Genomic DNA, 19,109 nt, shown 5'->3' with positions numbered 1-19,109 from the left:
TGTTTTTGTTGTTGGTTTTGTTTGTTTTGTTGTTTTGTTAGGGGTTTTTTGTTGTTGTTGTTGTTGTTGTTGGTTTTTTGGGTTTTTTTTTTGAGATGGAATCTCGCTTTTGCCCAGGCTGGAGTGCAGTGGCGCAATCTCAGCTCATCGCAACCTCTGTCTCCTAGTTCAAGTGATTCTCCTGCCTTAGCCTCCTGAGAGCTGGGACTACAGGCATGAGCCACCACGCCCGGCTAATTTTGTATTTTTAGTAGAGACAGGGTTTCTCCATGTTGGTCAGGCTGGTCTTGAACTCTCAACCTCAGGTGACCCACCCACCTCAGCCTCCCAAAATGCTGGGATTACAGGTGTGAACCACTGTCCCCGGCCCAATACGTATTTTAAAATGAACATCATATTACAGAATACCACAGACAGAAAAGCACACGATGAATTTTCATGATGTGACTCCGTGTACCCAGCAGGATGTTCCCAGCTCCCAGGATCACCCAGTGTGGCCCACCTCTGTGACCATCCCTTCTCCAACACCAGACTCCCCAAGCCCTGCTTGGGGTCAGCGCTGTGCGGTGACCCGCTGTCTGCACAGAAGCTGGTTCTGGCTCTCTCATTGATGCGTGTCTGGTGTTTCCGGTCTGGGCTGTTTCCCTGGCGCTGCCCGAGTGTCTCGGTGCCCATGGGTGTGTGCCCTACCTGTTCCTACGGGGAGCAGGATTGCTGGGCCTCAGGCGTGTGTGCACGGGGTTGGCCCGACACTGAGTGGCTTCAAGCTGTCATCTGAAGCGTTCTTTTTCCTCCTCAGTCCTCCTGGCAGGAGTTGGTGCTTCTTGCTGCGTTCCTTGTGAGGATTCACTGGGACGCCTTTAAAGTCCTGTTGGGGCCCAGGAGGCTCTGAACAAGCTCCCGGGTGTGCGTGGGGTGGGCGGAGGGGGTTTCTGGTTTCCAGTTTGGGAAGCGCCTTCCCCTAGCGTAAGCTGCACAGGGAGTCGCTGTTGGCCCCAAGGAGTCAGAGGACTCCAGTGGGAGGGGAGGGCGGAGTGGAGTCAGGCTTGGCCCGAAGCGTGCGTCAGGCCCAGCCACGGCCCGGCCGCCTGCCCTCTGGGTCACAGGAAGCCTTTCTGCAACAGGGTCCACGAATGCTGGCACAGTGAGCACACGCGACAGGCGCCCTGGTGCATTTAAGTTATAAATGAGCCCATCATCATCACAGAGCACGAACCTCACACAGGCAAGGACTTCCTTCGAGGCCTGCTAGGGAAGCACTGCGTGCCCTGCAGGGAGAAGTCACTTTCGCAGCCATTTAAAGCCCTGTAGGATGTGCAAGGCAGGGCAGTGGCTTTGTGCTCCAGTGATGAAAAGCAGACACTGAATTGGCCCCAGCTGCCCTGCCCAGGGGGTCTAGGGAGGGTGGGGTAGGCCTCAGGCCACAGCCCTGGGGCCTCCAACCTGCCTTCTGTGTCCACAGTCTGTACACCCAGCAAGCAGTGCAGGCCATCGCAGAGGAGGCCTGGCCTGGGCCTCCACCTCCAGGAATGGCCTGCACTCCAGCGCCGGCATCGGGCACGAGAGGGCCTCCCTAAGTCAATCTCAAGAGGTGTGCATGCTCCCTGAGACCCCCCGGGGGTGCCGGGACGCTTCCTGGGGCTGTCAGGAGGGTGTGGCCGGGCCGCAGGCTGGTTACACGGTGTTACACTGCCCTCTCCTGGGCGGCTGCCTGACTCTGCTCCCTGTGTGCGGGCTGGAAAGATTGTTAAACCCTGCAGGCTTTTTGGAGTGAGGCAAAGAAGGCGGCACACACCTGGCCCTGGCCCGCACTGGGTGGCAGGTGTTGGAAGGAGGTGCTCCCGACCCCGAGCTCTGTAGGCACCTTTGAACTTTGGTTCCACCTTCTCTTTTCCTCAGTTTTTCAGTTTCCTACAAGATCACTGGCTCTAGCAGCCCCAAAGCCAGTGGGGTTTTATTTTTACTTCCTGTTTCTTCATGTCATGCTTCAGGAGTCAGCTCCCAAAAAGCACACCCTAGTCACTAGATTCTGCACAAAAAAAGACCGTGGCTGAGGACCTGCAGGATCTGTTTCCCCCGAGTCAGAGAGGTTCTGTTTGGCACAAATGTTTTCTTCTGTGATGTCACTGTTGCTCAAGCTTCATTCTGTGAAACTGTTTCCGAGTTTAGCAGACGGCGCCACATCACAGGTGACCCGCGCAGGCAGTGCCATGCTCTGTCCATGCTCTGACACCTGGGAGGGCCGTTACCGCCTTTCAGAGCGTTTTCTGTTCTTGCCTTATTCTTCCAAGTGAATTTAGACAGTCTCACAGATTGGGACAGGGCACTTTTAAACATCCCTTATGTTTTAGATGTCTTTACCTTCAGTCTTATTAAAAATCTCCAACACAGGCCGGTCGCAGTGGCTCACACCTGTAGTCCCAGCACATTAGGAGGCCAAGGTGGAAGGATCACTTGAGCTCAGGAGTTCGAGACCAGCCTGGGCAACACAGCAAGTCCCCATCTCTACCTAAAATAATTTTAAAAAGACCAATTCCAAGCCCTCCATAAGCCTCTTTATCTTTCTCACAGAACGATGCCAACGGGACTGCGAAGCCGCCTTTTCTCAGGTAGGTGTGGCCTCCTGCGTGAGCCTCAGCATGTGACATTGCTCTTCCCCACGGTGTCCCCAGAAGGGCCTTCGGTGCTGTGCCCAGGAGGCCCAGCCTGAGAAAGGCCTCGGCCTGTGGAGCCATGGGGGACTGCAGCCCCCTGCTCCCTTTACCACCTGCTTTAGACCACCCTGGGAGCAGGGCCTGCCACCCCAGAGCGGCCCCCATATCACACGCAATGCAGGACTACAGAGGTGTGGGTGCCCATGTCCAGAACGTTTAAAACCTGGGATCATTCTGCAGCGGGTGGTACGGTGTAGGACTCATCACTGAACAAAACTTCCACTCAGAAATCGCTGCTGGGACCTGTGCAAGCTGGTGAGGTGGTCAGCCGCAGTCTCACAGGGCAAGAATGGGTTATTAGCGCTGTTAAAATCCAGTTTCCCTCATGGAGTGGAAGTTCTGAAAGGTTTTTCTTATCCCCTGCAGTGGAGAAAACCCCTTTGCCACTGTGAAACTCCGCCCCACCGTGACGAACGACCGCTCGGCACCCATCATTCGATGAGAAGACGGCCAAGGACTCTCCGGGCCTCTCCGGTTCTCCCTCGCGGAATGATGGGCACGTCCTAACTCTAATGTCGCCTGCCTAAGCAAAGCATGCTTCTCTGTTTCACGTAGTTGGGTTGACACGTTTCTGCCTTTAAGATAAATGAGTAATAGTCTAATGACCAACTCAGTCATTTAAAATATTTTCTTCCTATTCTGTTCAAGAAACAGTAAAACTTGGTTTCAATCTTTACTGTATTTTTTTAAATGAATTTTTTTTCCTTAACAGCCAGAATAAGGGATAGTCTGTGCTTTCATGACTGGCTTTCTGCACCTGATGTCAATGAGACCCATTTTATTTTATAAAGCACGTGCTCTTAGTAGCATTATGTCTAAAGAAAATATCACGGAAGTTTGCATCTTAGCATGCAAATCATAATTTTAAGCAATATAAATTATGAAAATACTATATGAATGTAACTTAACTTAAAATGTTTAATCAAAGTGTAGAGCTTCCAGAGATGGAGAAACCCCTGCCCTCCGTCCGACTGCACCAGAGCTGTAAGTGCTAAGACGCTTTGCCTGCCCTTATCACAGCCACATGTAGCACTTGACGAAATCCCTTCTGAGAGCTCCTTTTCTTGGTAGTTAGGAGTCACTGACTGGAGTCGCTGCACACAGCCCATCCAGGACACAGGCCTGGGTGTCGGAGTCACAGCTCCTTGTGTTCTCACTCTGCTAGCTGGCCAAAGCTGCATCCATTACCAATACACTCAAACTTCTCGGGGTCTCGGTTTCTCCGTGTTTGAATCGGGTACAGACTCTCGAGGATACGTGTAAAGCCAGGATGACCTCTGGTGCCTGGAGAGGGCGGGTTTTTCAGCCTAGCAGCCATGATGCCCTCAGAACCTGGCCCTGTGGTACAGATGTGAGGACTGCGCACTGGCTGCCCTAAGGCCGGGGCTGGAATTCACCTCTGACTGCCAAAGATCTGGATCCAATTCCCAGCCCGGCCCAGGTATGGGGGAATCCCAGCATTTTGTGAGACTGAGGCAGGCACATCACCTGAGGTCAGGAGTCTCTACTAAAAATACAAAAATTAGACAGGCGTGGTGGTGCGTGCCTGTGATCCCAGCCACTCAGGAGCCTGAGGCAGGAGAATCGCTTGAACCCGGGAGGCAGAGGTTGCAGTGAGCCAGATCATGCCACTGCCCTGCAGCCCGGGTGACAGATTTCCAGCCCAGCCGCTCTGTGTGTGTTGTGGGGTGCTGGGGCTGTGGCTTATCACCTCTCCTTTGGCCTTGCCTTAAGTGTACTACTTTCCTGTGAGGCTGAGACTGGGAGAGGTTACATGCAGGTAAGCCAGTGGACGTGGGCGATGCTTCAGGCTCCTTCCAGCCAGGTCCAGCAGTGTCACCATCTGCTTCTGCTTCTGCTGGGAGGACAAACCAGACGCACGCCCCCCACCCCGCCCCCAGGAAGGGCTGCAGGCACCATGAACTATATGTTAACGCCCCCAGTCTGTCCTACAGAAGGGCCTGCAGCCACGTGAGAATTCAGTCCATGCAAACCCCATGGCCATGTTCCCCACTTCAGACGTCAGAGGCAGGGCTCAGCCCCATCTGGTACCATGGGTGACACCTGGCCTTTGGCGTTCCCCCTTGGGGATGGTTCTGGTTTTGTTACGGGGTTGAAGACTAGGACCTGGGGGGTCTCAGATGCAACCTGCAGGCCCCAGGTTCCACCTCCCAGACCAGAACGGGGGGATGACCTTGTCCTTGGCACCGAGGTGCCTGTTCTGTAAATGTCAAGGGATTATAATTTTAATAATAAAGAACTTGAAAACAAGCATATTTTCTTGAGCTGTAAGCGCCTGTTGACTACAAGGTGGTCAGGCCTGGCCTGGGAAGTGAAAAGGCAGCAATGCCGGCATCGTTCCGGTCTCTCCTGGGTGTCTGAAAGCACCGAGTAAGCAGCACCAGGTCAACAATGGTATGAATCTCATTTATTGAAAACATTATTTCTCACCTTTCTCAAATTGAAGACTGCAGAAAATAAAAGCAGTGCTTTATTGAGTTGTCATGAGCCTCGGGCGGGAGCAGCAGCGCTGCCGCTCCACACTCCGGGAAACCGCAGCTGGCGTGTGCCACATCTGTCCCACCTCGCTTTACAAAACAGTTCTGAAGCTTAATCAAATAAAACTATTGTACACAACATTTACATTAGAAAAAGAGCTGGGGTAGGAGAGCCGGGCCTGCTGCTCCTTTAAGCGAAGGTGGCTCCGCAGTTGGGGCATCTTCGCTTCCTCAAGGCAAAACAGCAGATGAACCCAAAGGGGAACAGGATGATGGCCAGGAAGATGCCCAGGAAGGTGAAGCAGTCCTCCAGCACCCCGACCCTGCGGCAGAGACAGGCAGAGAGGGCGGCACCGTTAGGACCCGGGCAGCCAGAACCCTCACCCCCCAGCCCTTGCACTCAACCAAGCAGTGGCCATGACTGACATGAGGACCTCCGGTGAGGGACAGTGACAATCCGCCTGAGAAAACAGCCCCCCCACCGCCCAGCCACAGCCCACTGGCCCGGAGAGCCCCAAGAACCATCTGCATGTGCCAGTTCATAGAATGGCCAGAGCTGCTATTTAATCACTAACATTAAAAGAAAAGGGGAAGAATAAAACAGTTGAAAAGTCTTATCAGTTAACCTTGAAAGGCAAGGCTGGGTGCATGGTGGCTCCTGCCTGTAATCCCACCACTCTGGGAGGCAGAGGCGGGTGGATCACCTGAGTTCAGGAGTTCAAGACCAGCCTGGCCAACATGGTGAAACCCTGGCTCTACTAACAATACAAAAATTTGCCAGGCGTGGTGGCATGTGCCTGCAGTCTCGGCTACTTGGGAGGCTGAGACAAAGAGAATCACTTGAATCCAGGAGGCAGAGGTTGCAGTGAGCCGAGATAGAGCCACTATACTCCAGACTGGGTGACAGAGCGAGACTCCATCTCAAAAAGTAAAACCTTGAGAGGCAAGATCATTTTAGTGCCACAAGCCACACATATCTGCTCTTAGAAAAGGAGCAACCAGAGGCCAGGCACGGTGGCTCACACTTGTAATCCCGCCACTTTGGGAGGCCAAGGCAGGTGGATCACGAGGTCAGGAGATCAAGACCATCCTGGCTAACACAGTGAAACACTGCCTCTACTAAAAATACAAAAATTAGGCCAGGCACGGTGGCTCAAGCCTGTAATCCCAGCACTTTGGGAAGCCAAGACGGGCGGATCACGAGGTCAGGAGATCAAGACCATCCTGGCTAACACGGTGAAACCCCATCTCTACTAAAAAAAAAAAAAATACAAAAAACTAGCCGGGCGAGGTGGCGGGCGCCTGTAGTCCCAGCTACTGGGGAAGCTGAGGCAGGAGAATGGCGTAAACCCGGGAGGTGGAGCTTGCAGTGAGCTGAGATCCGGCCACTGCACTCCAGCCTGGGCAACAGAGCGAGACTCCGTCTCAAAAAAAAAAAAAAAAAAAAAAATTAGGCATTGGGGCAGGCGCCTGTAGTCCCAGCTACTCAGGAGGCTGAGGCAGGAGAACGACATGAATCCGGGAGGCAGAGCTTGCAGTGAGCTGAGATCGCGCCACCGCACTCCAGCCTGGGCGACAGAGCAAGACTCCGTCTCAAATAAAAAAAAAAGGAGCAACCAGCAAGCTTAGTGGTCCCGTCAGTGTTTGGGCTTTTGTTGGATTTCTGTTCCTTTGGTAGTGGGGGTGGGTTAATGGGAGACTGCAGTCGGCCATGTTCACACAATGTCTGAAGAAATAATGTCTTATTTCTCAAAATGTGATCTCAAAGTCTCCTCTTCAACAAAGTTCAATGTAACAGACTAAGACACCTAAAGGCCATCCCACAAATCCTGCACCAGTGAGCACAGGTTCAGTGACCTGCAATCATCGAACCCAAGTGTCAGTTTCAGAGGCCCTAAAAGTAGGAAGCCAGAAGCCGAGTGCTCAGCTCAGCTCCTTAGGCTATTTCTGGAAAGTTCTGGACACAGCTGAAATTAACCACACTAGCCAGCTCAGCACAAATGAGAAAAGTTTTGCTCCCACCAGACAGGCAGCCCCCTACGGGCTCCTTCTGGTCCTCCTGGGGGCCCAAACCCCTCCATCCAGCCAGTACTGAAGTAAGTGGAGAGAGAACACAACAGGGTGGGGGTGTCTGACAGGTGATGGGAGCTGGTGCTTAGTGGGGAAGGGGAGCCTACAACAAGGTGGTGTGGTCGCCCGCCTGCAACAGGGAAGCGTGACTACCTGTGCCTCGCTAAGGGAAGAAAACTTGGCCACCTGGGGAACCCTACTCCCATCCCAGCACCCTGCATGTTTCCAAGCTGCTTTCTGGGAGTTTGGACTCATGAGGGCCACTGCCTCCACCACTGCTAGGCAAGGCAGGCTGGGGAGCCCAAACCCCACCCACAGAACCTATTCCCTACTTCTCCCGGGATTATGGAAAATAAACCAGAATATTCTGAAGTTGGGCTTTCCACTGCTGAAAGAAAAAGTTGCCGGGCACGGTGGTTCACGCCTGTCATCCCAACACTTTGGGAGGCCGAGGCAGGCAGATCACCTGAGGTCAGAAGTTCAAGACCAGCCTGGTCAACATGGTGAAACCACGTTTCTACTAAAAATACAAAAATTAGCCAGGCATAGTGGCGGGCACCTGTAATCCCAGCTACTCGGGAGGCTGAGACAGAACTGCTTGAACCCGGGAGGTGGAGGTTGCAGTGAGCCGAGATCGCACCACTGCACTCCAGCCTTTGCAACAAGAGCAAAACTGTCTCAAAAAAGAAAAACACTTCATGCCCACCTGCCTCCCTCCGGCCTCCTCAGGGAGGTCCCTTCAGCCATCTCCAATGGAGCTGGACACGGTGGCTCACGCCTGCAACTGCAGCACTTTGGGAGGCTGAGGCGGATCACTTAAAGCCAGCAGTTCACAACCAGCCTGGGCAACAAAGTAAAACCCCCCTGCAACACCTCTACAATTTAAAAGTAGCCAGACACGATGGTACACATTTGGAAAAGGGGGACCATTCAGCCGGTTTGGGGAAACTTTTCTCCTAGAGTCCCTGTGTTCATTCGTTCTCAAAAGGCTCTGAGCAGTCCTGCGGCCAGCCCTCTTGTACCCAGTGTTTCCCAGACTCACACAGCGCCACCTGTCTGTGTGGAGGGGCGGAGCTGGGCTGCAGAGCACACCGTGAAGCTCCAAGGCAAAGCCAAGCCAAAGACCGGAGCCTGTCAGCAAAGTTTCTACTTCTTGCGTGGACTTTTACAAAAGTGTCCCCTGTCTAAGCACCACAAGGTCGTCAGGCCACCACACTTGTTCAGCCTTGGCCAGGGCTGCCCCTGCCAGTCCAGACTGGGCAGGACACCTCCGCCCAGCCCTGCCGAGTGCAGCTTGCCCTGCCCGGCTCCAGGACCTTCTCCCCGGGGTGTCGGGTGGGCAGAAGCCCCAGCTGCCACAGCTCCCAAGACCACACGGTCGAGATGGGGGAGCCCCGGGAAGGCCGAGCACCAGCTGTGTCCCCACAGATGGCCATGACAGGCTCCGGGGGAGCTGGAGGGAGCGTCTGGGCTTCCTTTCCTGTTTCCTTCACGGCATCTACAGTCAAATCCCAGGAAACACACTGGCTGTATATTCTGGTTAGACAATGTCCCATGAAAAAGCAGACAGGGAGGGTGAACCAGCTGAGAAATCCTTCCAGGGAAGAAGCCTGCCCCCTGGAGTGGTCCCCAGTGCCACCAGGCCCCCCTCAGCCGGCCCAATCAGTGACCATCTGAGCACCTCGCCTCAGGACCAAAGCTGCCGAGAGGCAGGGCTGCGGGCAGAGCCGACTGCCAGTTCAAAGGCCCAGAGGTGCCTGGGAGGAGGCTGGGCAAAGGGGTGTGGGTGGGGAGCCCGGCTGGAGCCCGCCCATGGGGCACAGCAGAGACATCCAGGTGCAATGGTGCAATGGGCGGGGGTGGGGCTTCAGTGCTGCCTGGTGGCCCCGCCCACACCAGCTTCCCACCTGCAGCTGCTGCTCTCACCAAGTCCAAGGGCAGCAGCGCCCTCCTGCTTCCTAATTCTCCATCCAGACCCCAAAACCCACCTACTCCGTCAGAGCTGAGAAGTGCAGGAAGGCTGCTCACTCACGTTGGATTCCCACTGCCACGGGCCAGGGCGCTGGCCCACCTGAGCGCCAGGATTTCCAGCAGCGCCAGCCCAGCCCACCCAGGCCCGGGCGCCTCGCTTCTCAGCACCTCGATTCCCAGCCCCGGGGCTGCAAGCAGCGCCATGGGCCAAACCAAACGCACTGACCCCACGGCCTCCCAGGCACAGGGAAACACCCTCCTCCTTCCAACCCACGGAGCTTCCGTCCAGACCCATCCTGTCCTCAGCCAGAGCACAGGGCTGGCCCGTTTGTGCCACCCTGGGCTGAGCCCCTCAGTCTGGGGACCCGCTCTGGCACCTCCTAGGGCAGCCTCCCCATCCCTGGTCCATTCAATCCCACCCGCCTGCCCGCCTCCACGCCACTTAAAGACAGGGCAGGAGGGCCAAGGCCCCTGGGTCTCTGGGGAGAGCGAGCCTGTTTCCCTGCAGTACCGCCCAGGAACTGGACAGATCCAGCCGCCCCAGGAGGCTCAGGCCTCCGCCAGCAACAGGAGGCTGTGATCCAGACCCGAGAACCCTGAACAGGCTTCGAAGGCCCGAGGGCTGGCCAGGAGAATTCGGCCCTCACCTCTGGCTCTGGGGTCAGCTGGAGGGTGGGCAGCATACCCTACCCCCCAGGATTCCACAGCCGCACCCACAACTTCAAACACCAAGAGGCACTGAAGGCAGAACTCGCTGTCACTTGACAGCAAACTCACCTGGCAGCAACATGTGACCTAAACTGGTGTGTGGCTATTTATAGTCGTAATTTATCCTAGTTTATCTGAATATTCATGTCTTGCTGCAGAAATATTAAAGTTTTAACTGCAGTACTGCCCTAGACCTCAAAAGGCGTGTTGGCATCATGTGCTTTTTAAAACCCCAAATCTTCTGAACTGAGAAACACGATCCAACTTCTAGGCCAAGACTCCCCAAGCTGCAGGGCCAGCACTGGAGGGGAGAAGGGGAACCCCCGCACCGGAACAGCTGCCGTCCCTGCCAGCCTGTCCGTCCCCACGGCCTCCAGTTCTCCCTTCCAAACCCAGAAGAGCCCACCTGGGTTGGTGGGGTGGGTTTCAACCTTCTCAACCGCTCGGGTCCTGACCGGCTCCCTCTAGCGGCCCCTCCCCCACTCTTGCGCAACAGGCCACGCGGCCAGGGAGGGATCATGGCCACTGGCGAAATTAGGGAACTGACTAATTCCAAGAGCACTCCCTTAAGGCGACTCCAGCCCTGCAGTGAAAGTGGCCAGTCATGCCACTGTCATCCACCCGGAGCTGGGCCCTGGGACAGTGGAGGCCACAGGGCTCCCGCCTCACCAGGGACAGAAGGGGCTGGCAGCAGGGCTCTGAGCTGCCCAGGGAAAGGGCCATCCTCACCCTTCCTGTATCCCCACAGGCACTTTACAGGAGCCTGAAGCCCAGGGTGTGTCCAGGGCCTCCCAGCAGGGAAGGGCGTGGCTGGGATGTGAACCCAGATGGGCTCACAGGAGGCTAAAAACCGGGGTGTGTCCAAGGCCTCCCAGCAGGGAAGGGCGTGGCTGGGATCTGAACCCGGATGGGCTCCCCAGTCACAAGCACCCATCCTGCAGGCCCGTTCTCCCTCCAAGGTAGCCCCCAAAGGCAGGCAGTGTCACAGGGGGCTGCCCCAGGGCACCCAGCTGCCCTCTGTGCATACACAGTGGCCTCGAGGCACCATCCACGCCCAGGAACAACCCCAGACCACCGCACCTCGCTGGAAGGCCGAGCTCGCCAGGAAAAGGGGAGACACAGGGCTTCCTCAGAGGGCTGCGGGCCTGAAGCCATGCTCAGCGCAGGGCGAGGTGGCCCCAAAGCAGCTCCAGCCAGCTTCTGGCTGTCCTAGGGTATCCACTCCCCCTACAGGGGTGGGGGAGCTGCCTCGCTTAGGGACAGTTCACCAGGACCTCCCAGGGCCATTCCCAGCAAACCCAATGGCCAGGGCCAGTCCCAGCCTCTCCTGTGGAAGAAAGGCCTGAGACTCTGCCTGCCACCACACCCACCCCAGCGGTGCCACTTGGCCCGCAGCTGGGGGCAAAGCCCAAGGTTAGAAACTCAGGAGGCCACTGAGGCAGCACTCGGACCCTGAGGTCCACAACCCTGCCCAGCAAGCAGCCTAGGCCCAAGCTCCAGCCCATCCGCTGCCCCCACACCTCAGGCCAAGACTGTCAGGACAGGGACAGCCCATAGGCCACGCATATGGGCAGGGCCGTCCCAGCTAACTCAGCTACTTCCTCAACCAGGGGAGCGCTGGCTTCCAGGTCACAGGCGGTAGGAGGGACCAGCCCCTCCACCACCATCATCTGGAAGCCCAAGGATGTCACAGGCTCCTTTCCCTCCAGCCCTTCCCAGGCTCCACAGTCACCCCCCGTGCCCTCCACAGCCCACCTCTGCCCCTCAAGGGCCGTGGCAACCTCCATGCTGGCTACTGAGCCGCACCCTGGACCTCTGAGCAACATCCGCCCTCCACAGCTGTTCCTTTCACCGTCCCTAGAAAAGGTGAAATCCTTTTCAGGACTTCCTCTCTGGTCACCCCCAAAACTAAGTACCCAATGACAGCCCAGCCATACTCATGGGGGACTGGTGCGGGCCAGGCCCTGTGTTGCCAGGGCCTTCCCCACTCCTGCGTTCCTGGTTTTCAGGGCACAGGCTCTGCTCCAGCCCAGGAGAGCCTCCCAGTGCAGCCACCTCATCCTGCACCTAGGTATAACCACACCCCAGCAGAGAAAGACTGGCCTCCCTGGGCAGAGAGGCCCAGGCCTTGGGCAGGGCAGGGCAGGGCAGGGCAGGGCAAGGCAGGGCAGGCGTGAAGCAGGAGGGCAGGAGGAACAGGGGCATATCCACCGCTGGGCTGCGGAAATGCTTCCTCATAAACGGCTAAAAAGGGCAGACGGAGTCAGGAAGCTTCAGCAAAGGCCTGGCCAGGGCAGCAGTGCCACAAGGGACATAGGCTTCTCTGGCCAAGCCTCACTCAGAAGGACTAACAGACGTGTGACTTGGACAAATTCCTGCCATGCCACCAGGCAGGGAGGGGGACAGAGCCCGGTGGGCTGGACCTGGGGCAGGAGGAAGTGTGGTCACGTGAGCGGTATCCTGTCTCCCGGCCCCAAGACGGCAGGCGGCGGCCAGACGACCAGACATGTGTGTCTCCACTCTCCTCGTAGAAAGGAGTGGCTCAGGAACCACACACCCCCTCCCGACACCAGCAGCAGAGCACCCAGCCCCCTGCTCGCCCTCTGGCTGCTGCAGGGCACAGGGGCCCATCCCATGCCCAATGCTGCTGCAGGGGCCAAGCCTCGGGGAGCGGTGGCCACTCTCCAGCATCCAGGGCACCACAGGCAGAGTGCAGGGACTTGTGTGCTGGGAGGGCCTGGCTGCAACCCAAGGGGTCGCCAGAGGATCAGAGTGCTCTGGTCCCAACTTAAAGGACTAAGGACCCCCCAACCTTGTCCAGAGAGGACCCAGCCTCCACCCTGCCTGGTGCAGCTGCCAAAGGGCAGAGAGCACAGTGATCAAGTAACTGAGGACCCCACTCCTGTAGCCTCTGGGGGCCAAGCCCAAGATCCTCCACAGCAGAGCAGAGCACAGCCTGACCCCACTCCAGGTTCTGCATAGCTGGGGGGCACCGCCGGGTCAGCGGAAGCCACGGGCCTCCACAGGGACACAGCTCCCACCTAGGGAAGGGGAAGTGGCAGGGCCAGCACCCCCATACCGACAGCAACTGCGCCGCCACCTGGGCGCCCCCCCAGCCCTGGGATATCTGGGCCATCCCTCGCTGCCGCTGGTCTCCCACATCTCCAAGTTCAGGGGCTTGGGCAGAGAAGAGCTAAGAGCTTCAGAGACACCTCACCAGGCACCCCCATGTCCCAGACAGGGAAACAGGCCCCCCTGTTCCTGGCAGGACCAGGACTGGAATCCAGCTCCTCCGGCAGGCTGGACACTGGGATGGCAAGGCATGGACAATGACACGCAGGCAGACCCTCTGCTCCTCCATGTTCTGAGTCCCCTCCATGTGCCTTCACACCCACACAGCTCTGCCAGCCCCCTCAACCCGGTGCAGCTCCCAGAGAAAACTATGTCCCGGAGGCAGCCAGCGCCCCGCCCTGCCCTCCCCTCCACCTTCACTCCAAAGGCCAATGTTTCTGCTGGGTGGTGACCAACTGTGTCAAACTGACGTCCCAGTTAGGGTTTGTCACGGGGTCCCTATGCAGGCAAGCGGCCACAACCTGCCCCTGAGGTCCCAGCCTCTTGTCCCCACCTCTGGGATGCCCTCCCTCTTCCCAGGAAGTTGCCTGCTAAGGCTCTGAAATCATTCACTTCCCCATGACTCTGCTCTAGGCCTTACACACACACTTTTGAAATTAAGTATAAGTCCAAACCAGGGTTTCTTAATTCCATCTCAGCGGCTTCAACTTCCTCCTCCCAGATACAGCTGAAAACCCTGTCCCCGCCAACTCTGCCCCTACTTTCTAGGCAATCTGAACACCCCCAGCTGCCAAGGATTTATATTTAATTAATCCTTATTTAAATTTGAATCCTCAAAACCTCCACAAAACAATCCTCTAGCTGCACCTCAGGGTCCTATGAAAACCAGAAAGCCTGTGCAGGTCCAATGCGAGGATATCAAAAAAATCACTCCTGCCTCAAAGAACCACCGGGCTTCCATCCTGGTCCAGCTCGTGACAGGGCGTTTCAAGCCAGCTTTGGCTAAAGCAGCTCTTACAGCCGTCGCTTCTCCCACTGAGGTCTCTCCTGCTGGTGCACTTACTTCCAAATGCCCCTTCCGGGAAAACGAAACCTTCCACCACCTTCGATGATCGACTGCAGAGTAAACTTGTGGAAATTGAAGAAAAATGCAGACACCTGATTCCTTGCAAGTCCCAGAACAAAGACGAAAAAACCACGAGTCCCATTGTTACCTTTTCTACATCCCAATCACTTGGGGTGCAATACCCCAAAATCTAGGAAAAGGAATCCACCCTTTTGCCCCCACAAAATGTGTTCAGAGCCAATGGTGAGTGGACCCACGCTCTCCCACACCGCATACGGGCAGCCTGTCTGTTCCTCCCATAAAGGGCTCTCATCAAGATCCAAGTCAAGCCGGACCCACTCCCACAAGCAGAGCTGACTTTGTGAAGTCCTGGGGGGTAGGGCGGGGGTCCTCAGCGTTTCCAGGGCCAGTCCCCAGGCTGCAGACCCACTCACCTGCAGACAGGACAGCCTCCCACGACCACGATAGAGTTGGCAGGGTACCGGGTGACGGTCCGGCTGTGGATGTTGTAGACCCTGGGATGGTGGGTGGGTATCCCTGTGGGGGGGAAGACAAGTCATTAGGGTGCAGGGAGGAGAAATCGGACCGCGATGGGGACTACTCATCCCGTACCCCCACCTCCACCCCGCTAAAAAAGCCCCCGGTCTTTTCCACCCTCGGGACGGCCACCGCGGGCCTGATTCGGCGCTAATCTGCCAACAGCGAGCGCTTCGTGACACAAAGTTCATCTGGGGCAGGAATCCGGCCCCGCCGGGTACGACGGGCCCGAGGACGAGAGCCCCGGGGAGGAGGCTGGCCCTTGGCGACGCGGGGTCCCGAAGCCGGCCCGGGGACCTCCAGCTCCAGGAAGGACCCCCGGGCGGGCCCCGCCGGCCTCCGGACCCGCGTCCCCCGCACGGGCTTGCCCCCTCGGAAGCCGATGGCGGGGAAAGTTGGTTCCGGGCCCACCTGTGACGAGGTAGGGGTAGGGCGGCGGCGGGGGCGCGGCGGGGATGGCGCCGTAGCCGTGCGGGCCGCACGCGTAGTCGCCCTGGCCGGCCTCCAGGTTGTAGGCGGGCGGCCGCTCCTGCAGCAGGGGCTTATGGTCCATGGCGGCCCGGCCGCGCCCGCCGCTCCGGCCCGGCTCGGCTCGGTCGGCCCCGGCGGGGGACGCGGCGGCGGCGGCGGGGACGCGGCAGTCCGGGTGGCTCGGGTCCCTCTGAGGCAGACGCGGGGCGGGGCGGGGCGGGCGCGCGCCGCGGGCTTCCCCCGCCCTCTCCGACTCAGTCACAAGACCGGGGTCACGTGGGCGACGGGAGGCGGGGCGCGAGGGCGGGGCCGGCGGGGCGTCTTAAAGGGGCCGCGCCCTCCCGAAGCCGCCCTGCCAGCAGCGCCCTGCGCTCCGCCCCGCCCCCCCGCCGCGGCTCTCAGCTCTCCCGTGGAGGGGAGATTTCCCCTCCCCCACCACGACCCAGAGAAGCCCCATAGGGTCGTGACCTTTAGGGCCCGCGGATGCACTCCCACCTCCCGCTACGCCCCCATCTCCCAAGCCGGCCGAGGAGGGGGAGGGCGGGGCCTGAGAAGGGGCGGGGCCGGGTGGGTCTCAGGCCGCCCCAACCCCAGCCCACTGCCCCCGCGATCGCCAGCGCTCCCAGCAATGCAAAGGGTACACCCGGGCGTGCACCCCAGCTGCGGCCTGTGCGGTGCTCAGCTGCGGCGCATTCCCTCCCTTTGCCTTTTTTTGGACAATTAGGTGTTACAGGGGTAGTGGCCAGTGCTTACAAATAACTCCCCCGTTTGGGGACAAAACCATAAATACTGGGCACCTGCCGCGTCTCCTCAGTTTCCCTAATCTTCAGGCAGCCCTGCCAGGTGTTCTGCTTACCCTCTGGAGGACAACACGGGACCGGGATCAGAAGGGGGAGGGGTTTGGCCGTGGCAGGTGCGGGTCAGAGCCCGTATCTAAACCTGGGTGTTTTCTGGCCTCGGGGACCGCGTCAGGCGCCCTCGCTGAAACATTTCCTCATACAGGGTTTCACGGGTTTGCCAGAACAACTTTAAAACGAACGATTGGAACGTTTAGGATTCCTTGCGTCCTTAGCGCCTCTGCACCTTTTCAGGGGCACCTGTAGCTGTTACTGTATTCTGTCTCCAGTTTTCTCACCTGCATTTTGATCTCACCTGCACTGTAGCTCTGGGACGACTACAGCTCTTCTCGAACCACGCCTTTTTAATTTTTAAAAAATTTTTTGGGCCGGGCGCGGTGGCTCAAGCCTGTAATCCCAGCACTTTGGGAGGCCGAGACGGGCGGATCACGAGGTCAGGAGATCGAGACCATCCTGGCTAACACGGTGAAACCCCGTCTCTACTAAAAAATACAAAAAACTAGCCGGGCGAGGTGGCGGGCGCCTGTAGTCCCAGCTACTTGGGAGGCTGAGGCAGGAGAATGCAGTAAACCCGGGAGGCGGAGCTTGCAGTGAGCTGAGATCCGGCCACTGCACTCCAGCCTGGGTGACAGAGCGAGACTCTGTCTCAAAAAAAAAAAAAAAAAAAAAAATTTTTTTGTAGGGAGGGCCTGGGGTGGGGGCTCTCTTGCTCTGTCACCAGGCTGTGTGAAGTGACACAATCATTGTTCAATGCAGCCTTGACCTCCTGGGCTCAAGTCATCATCCCACCTCAGCCTCCTCAGTAGCTGGGACCACAGGCACACGCCACCATGCCCAGCTAAGTTTTAAAAATTTTTATATAGGATCTTGCTATGTTGCCCAGGCCAGTCTCAAACTCCTGACCTCAAGCAATCCTTTTGCCTTGGCCCCCCAAAGTGCTGGGATTACAGGTGTGAGCCCCTGCACCTGGCCTTTTTATTTTTTAATAAGGAATCATCATATATATATATATATATATATATTTTATTTTATTTATTTATTTTTTTTTTAAACAGAGTCTCACTCTATGGCCCAGGCTGGAGTGCAGTGATGCAACCCTAGCTCACTACAGCGTCGACATCCTGGGCTCAAGTGATCCTCCCACCTCAGCCTCCTAAGTAGCTGGGGACTACAGGTGCACGCCACGGTGCTCGGCTAATTTTTTTATATTTTGTAGAGATGGGGTGTTGCTATGTTTCCCAGGCTGGTCTCAAACTCCTGGGTTCAAGTGATCCTTCCGCCTCAACCTCCCAAGGTGCTGGGATTATAGGCATGAGCCACCATGCCCACCTGACCATCATATTTCTTTATCACAAGTCCAGCTCTTCGAAGCCCATTCCCATTTTGTACGTCCTGTCCTAGTCATCATCCCCACAATCCTCGAAAGAGGAACTGAGAGGTGGTCCAGGTACACTAGAAGACTGAGGAGTGGCCCCTGGCACTAACGAACAGCCAGATCAAGAGTGGAGACTGGGCTGGGCGTGGTGGCTGACGCCTGTAATCTCAGCACTTTGGGAGGCTGAGGTGGATGGATCACTTGAGGTCAGGAGTTCGAGACCAGCTGGCCAACATGGTGAAACCCTGTCTCTACTAAAAATACAAAAGTTGGCTGGGCATGGTGGGTGGGGGGGTGGTACCTGTAATCCCTCGGGAAGCTGAGGCATAAGGATCACTTGAACCTGGGAGACGGAAGTTACAGTGAGCCGAGATCGTGCCATTGCACTCCAGCCTGGGCGACAGTGAGGGTCCATCTCAAAAATAAAAAAAAAAGAGTGGAGACTGGCCAGGAGTGGCCAAGGGCTTTGGAGCCAGTAGAGGCCCTGGTAGGCAGTGAGGAGGCCATTGTTCTTGGGGGCAGCTGTCCGGGCACCATAGGGTGACAGCCCCTGGCCAGAGAATACTGAGGTGCAACCTCGTGCCTCATCAACCATGAAGAGATGTGGCTCAGGTCAACCATCCTAACACCTGGTCAACAAGGACCACCTGGATTCTCCTCCCAGCCTTGCAAACTGCTGAAGAGTAGCAGCTGCAGGCCTGGTGATCTCCTTTCCTATCAGATCAACAAAAGCTGGCACATTTTCCTTCAATTTCATGGCTAATTGTCCCTTCACTTCTCTGCATTTCCTGATAAACCCCACAAAATCCACAGCCACTGGTCCCCTTCTCTTCCAGTAATTGTTTTTGCCCCAGCAATGCCCCTGGTTTGGAGTCTGTGAACGCCGGGGTGTCGTTTTGGGATGTCCCAGCATGGCTTTGACCAGTGCTGCCCTCAGACACAAAGCAGTTCCTGCCCCTTCAAACGTGCAGCATGCAGAAGATGGAACTGCTATCCCAGGCTCTGTGTGCAGTGCAAGCCCTGGGGGGCCAAAGAGGACGATGACAGGGACACAAGTAGCAGTCAGATAGGGAGGCAGACAGTAACTGTGGTGAAGGGAGCTTTGTATGGTGAGAGGGGTGGAGGTGCCACACACTGGCTGGTGATGAGCCTGAGTGCCTGGAGAGTTCCAGGACCACAGCCTGGCTGGGAAGGCCAGTGGTGAATCAGCCCCAGGGACCAGTGGCAGAGCATTCCAGGCAGAGGGAACTGTGATCCCAGAGAGTACACAGTGGCCCATTATATGCCAGGGCTTGTCACTGGGTGTGGCCAGAGCCCTGGAAGAGTCTCTAGAAGGTAGAGGTGGGGCTGGCATTGGCATTGGGATAGCATCCTGTAAGAGCTTATTGGGGAACTGCGTAGAGTTTGAACAGGGGAGTGTGAGCATCAGATTTCAGTATTAGAAAAATGTCTTTGAAGGGAGGGGCACAGTAGCTCATATCTGTCATCCCAGCACTTTTGGGAGGCCGAGGTGGGAGGATCGCTAGAGGCCAGGAGTCCGAGACCAGCCTGAGCATCATAGCGAGACCCCCGCCCCCCCGCCCATCTCTACGGACAATTTAAAAATTAACTGGATGTGGTGGTGCATGCCTCCAGTCCCAGCTACCCAAGAGGCTGAAGTGGGAGGATCACTTGAGCCCAGGAGTTTGAGGCTGCAGTGAGTCATGATCACACCACTGCCGACAGAATAAAGTGAGGCCACCAATCATCTTGGCTGCTATGTGATGACAA

General features: G+C 57.0%; 2 protein-coding genes across 5 annotated transcripts in view; one reads left to right on the top strand and one right to left on the bottom strand.

Moving 5' to 3' along the window:
• Positions 1-4,985, top strand: part of BAIAP2L1 (BAR/IMD domain containing adaptor protein 2 like 1) — a 113,889-nt gene extending 108,904 nt beyond the window's left edge. For both annotated transcript variants that reach the window (XM_045389471.3, XM_074034441.1), the window contains exons 13-14: positions 2,572-2,609; positions 3,081-4,985. In XM_045389471.3, the coding sequence (XP_045245406.2) occupies positions 2,572-2,609; positions 3,081-3,156 (114 nt within the window). In that variant the 3' untranslated portion in view covers positions 3,157-4,985. The remainder of the gene's footprint in view (positions 1-2,571; positions 2,610-3,080) is intronic.
• A 142-nt stretch (positions 4,986-5,127) lies between these two features.
• BRI3 (brain protein I3) lies at positions 5,128-15,299 on the bottom strand. 3 transcript variants are annotated; one of them, XM_045389473.3, is made up of 4 exons: positions 15,048-15,299; positions 14,534-14,636; positions 13,971-14,161; positions 5,128-5,535 (listed from the first exon to the last, which is right to left on the bottom strand). In XM_045389473.3, exons 1-3 carry the CDS (start codon positions 15,187-15,189, stop codon positions 13,972-13,974), a joined length of 435 nt encoding a protein of 144 aa, XP_045245408.2. In that variant the 5' UTR covers positions 15,190-15,299; the 3' UTR covers positions 5,128-5,535; position 13,971. The 3 variants fall into 3 exon arrangements, 2 of the variants coding, with proteins under 2 accessions (XP_045245408.2, XP_005549166.1); XR_012432214.1 differs by lacking the exon at positions 13,971-14,161 and having other exon boundaries at positions 14,754-15,299; XM_005549109.4 differs by lacking the exon at positions 13,971-14,161.
• Positions 15,300-19,109: the final 3,810 nt, after the last annotated feature.

This window comes from Macaca fascicularis, chromosome 3 (assembly GCF_037993035.2).
Source record: "Macaca fascicularis isolate 582-1 chromosome 3, T2T-MFA8v1.1".
Taxonomy (NCBI): Eukaryota; Metazoa; Chordata; class Mammalia; order Primates; family Cercopithecidae; genus Macaca; species Macaca fascicularis.
Note: the sequence above shows the minus strand (reverse complement) of the source record. Positions and strands in the feature narration are given on the sequence as shown.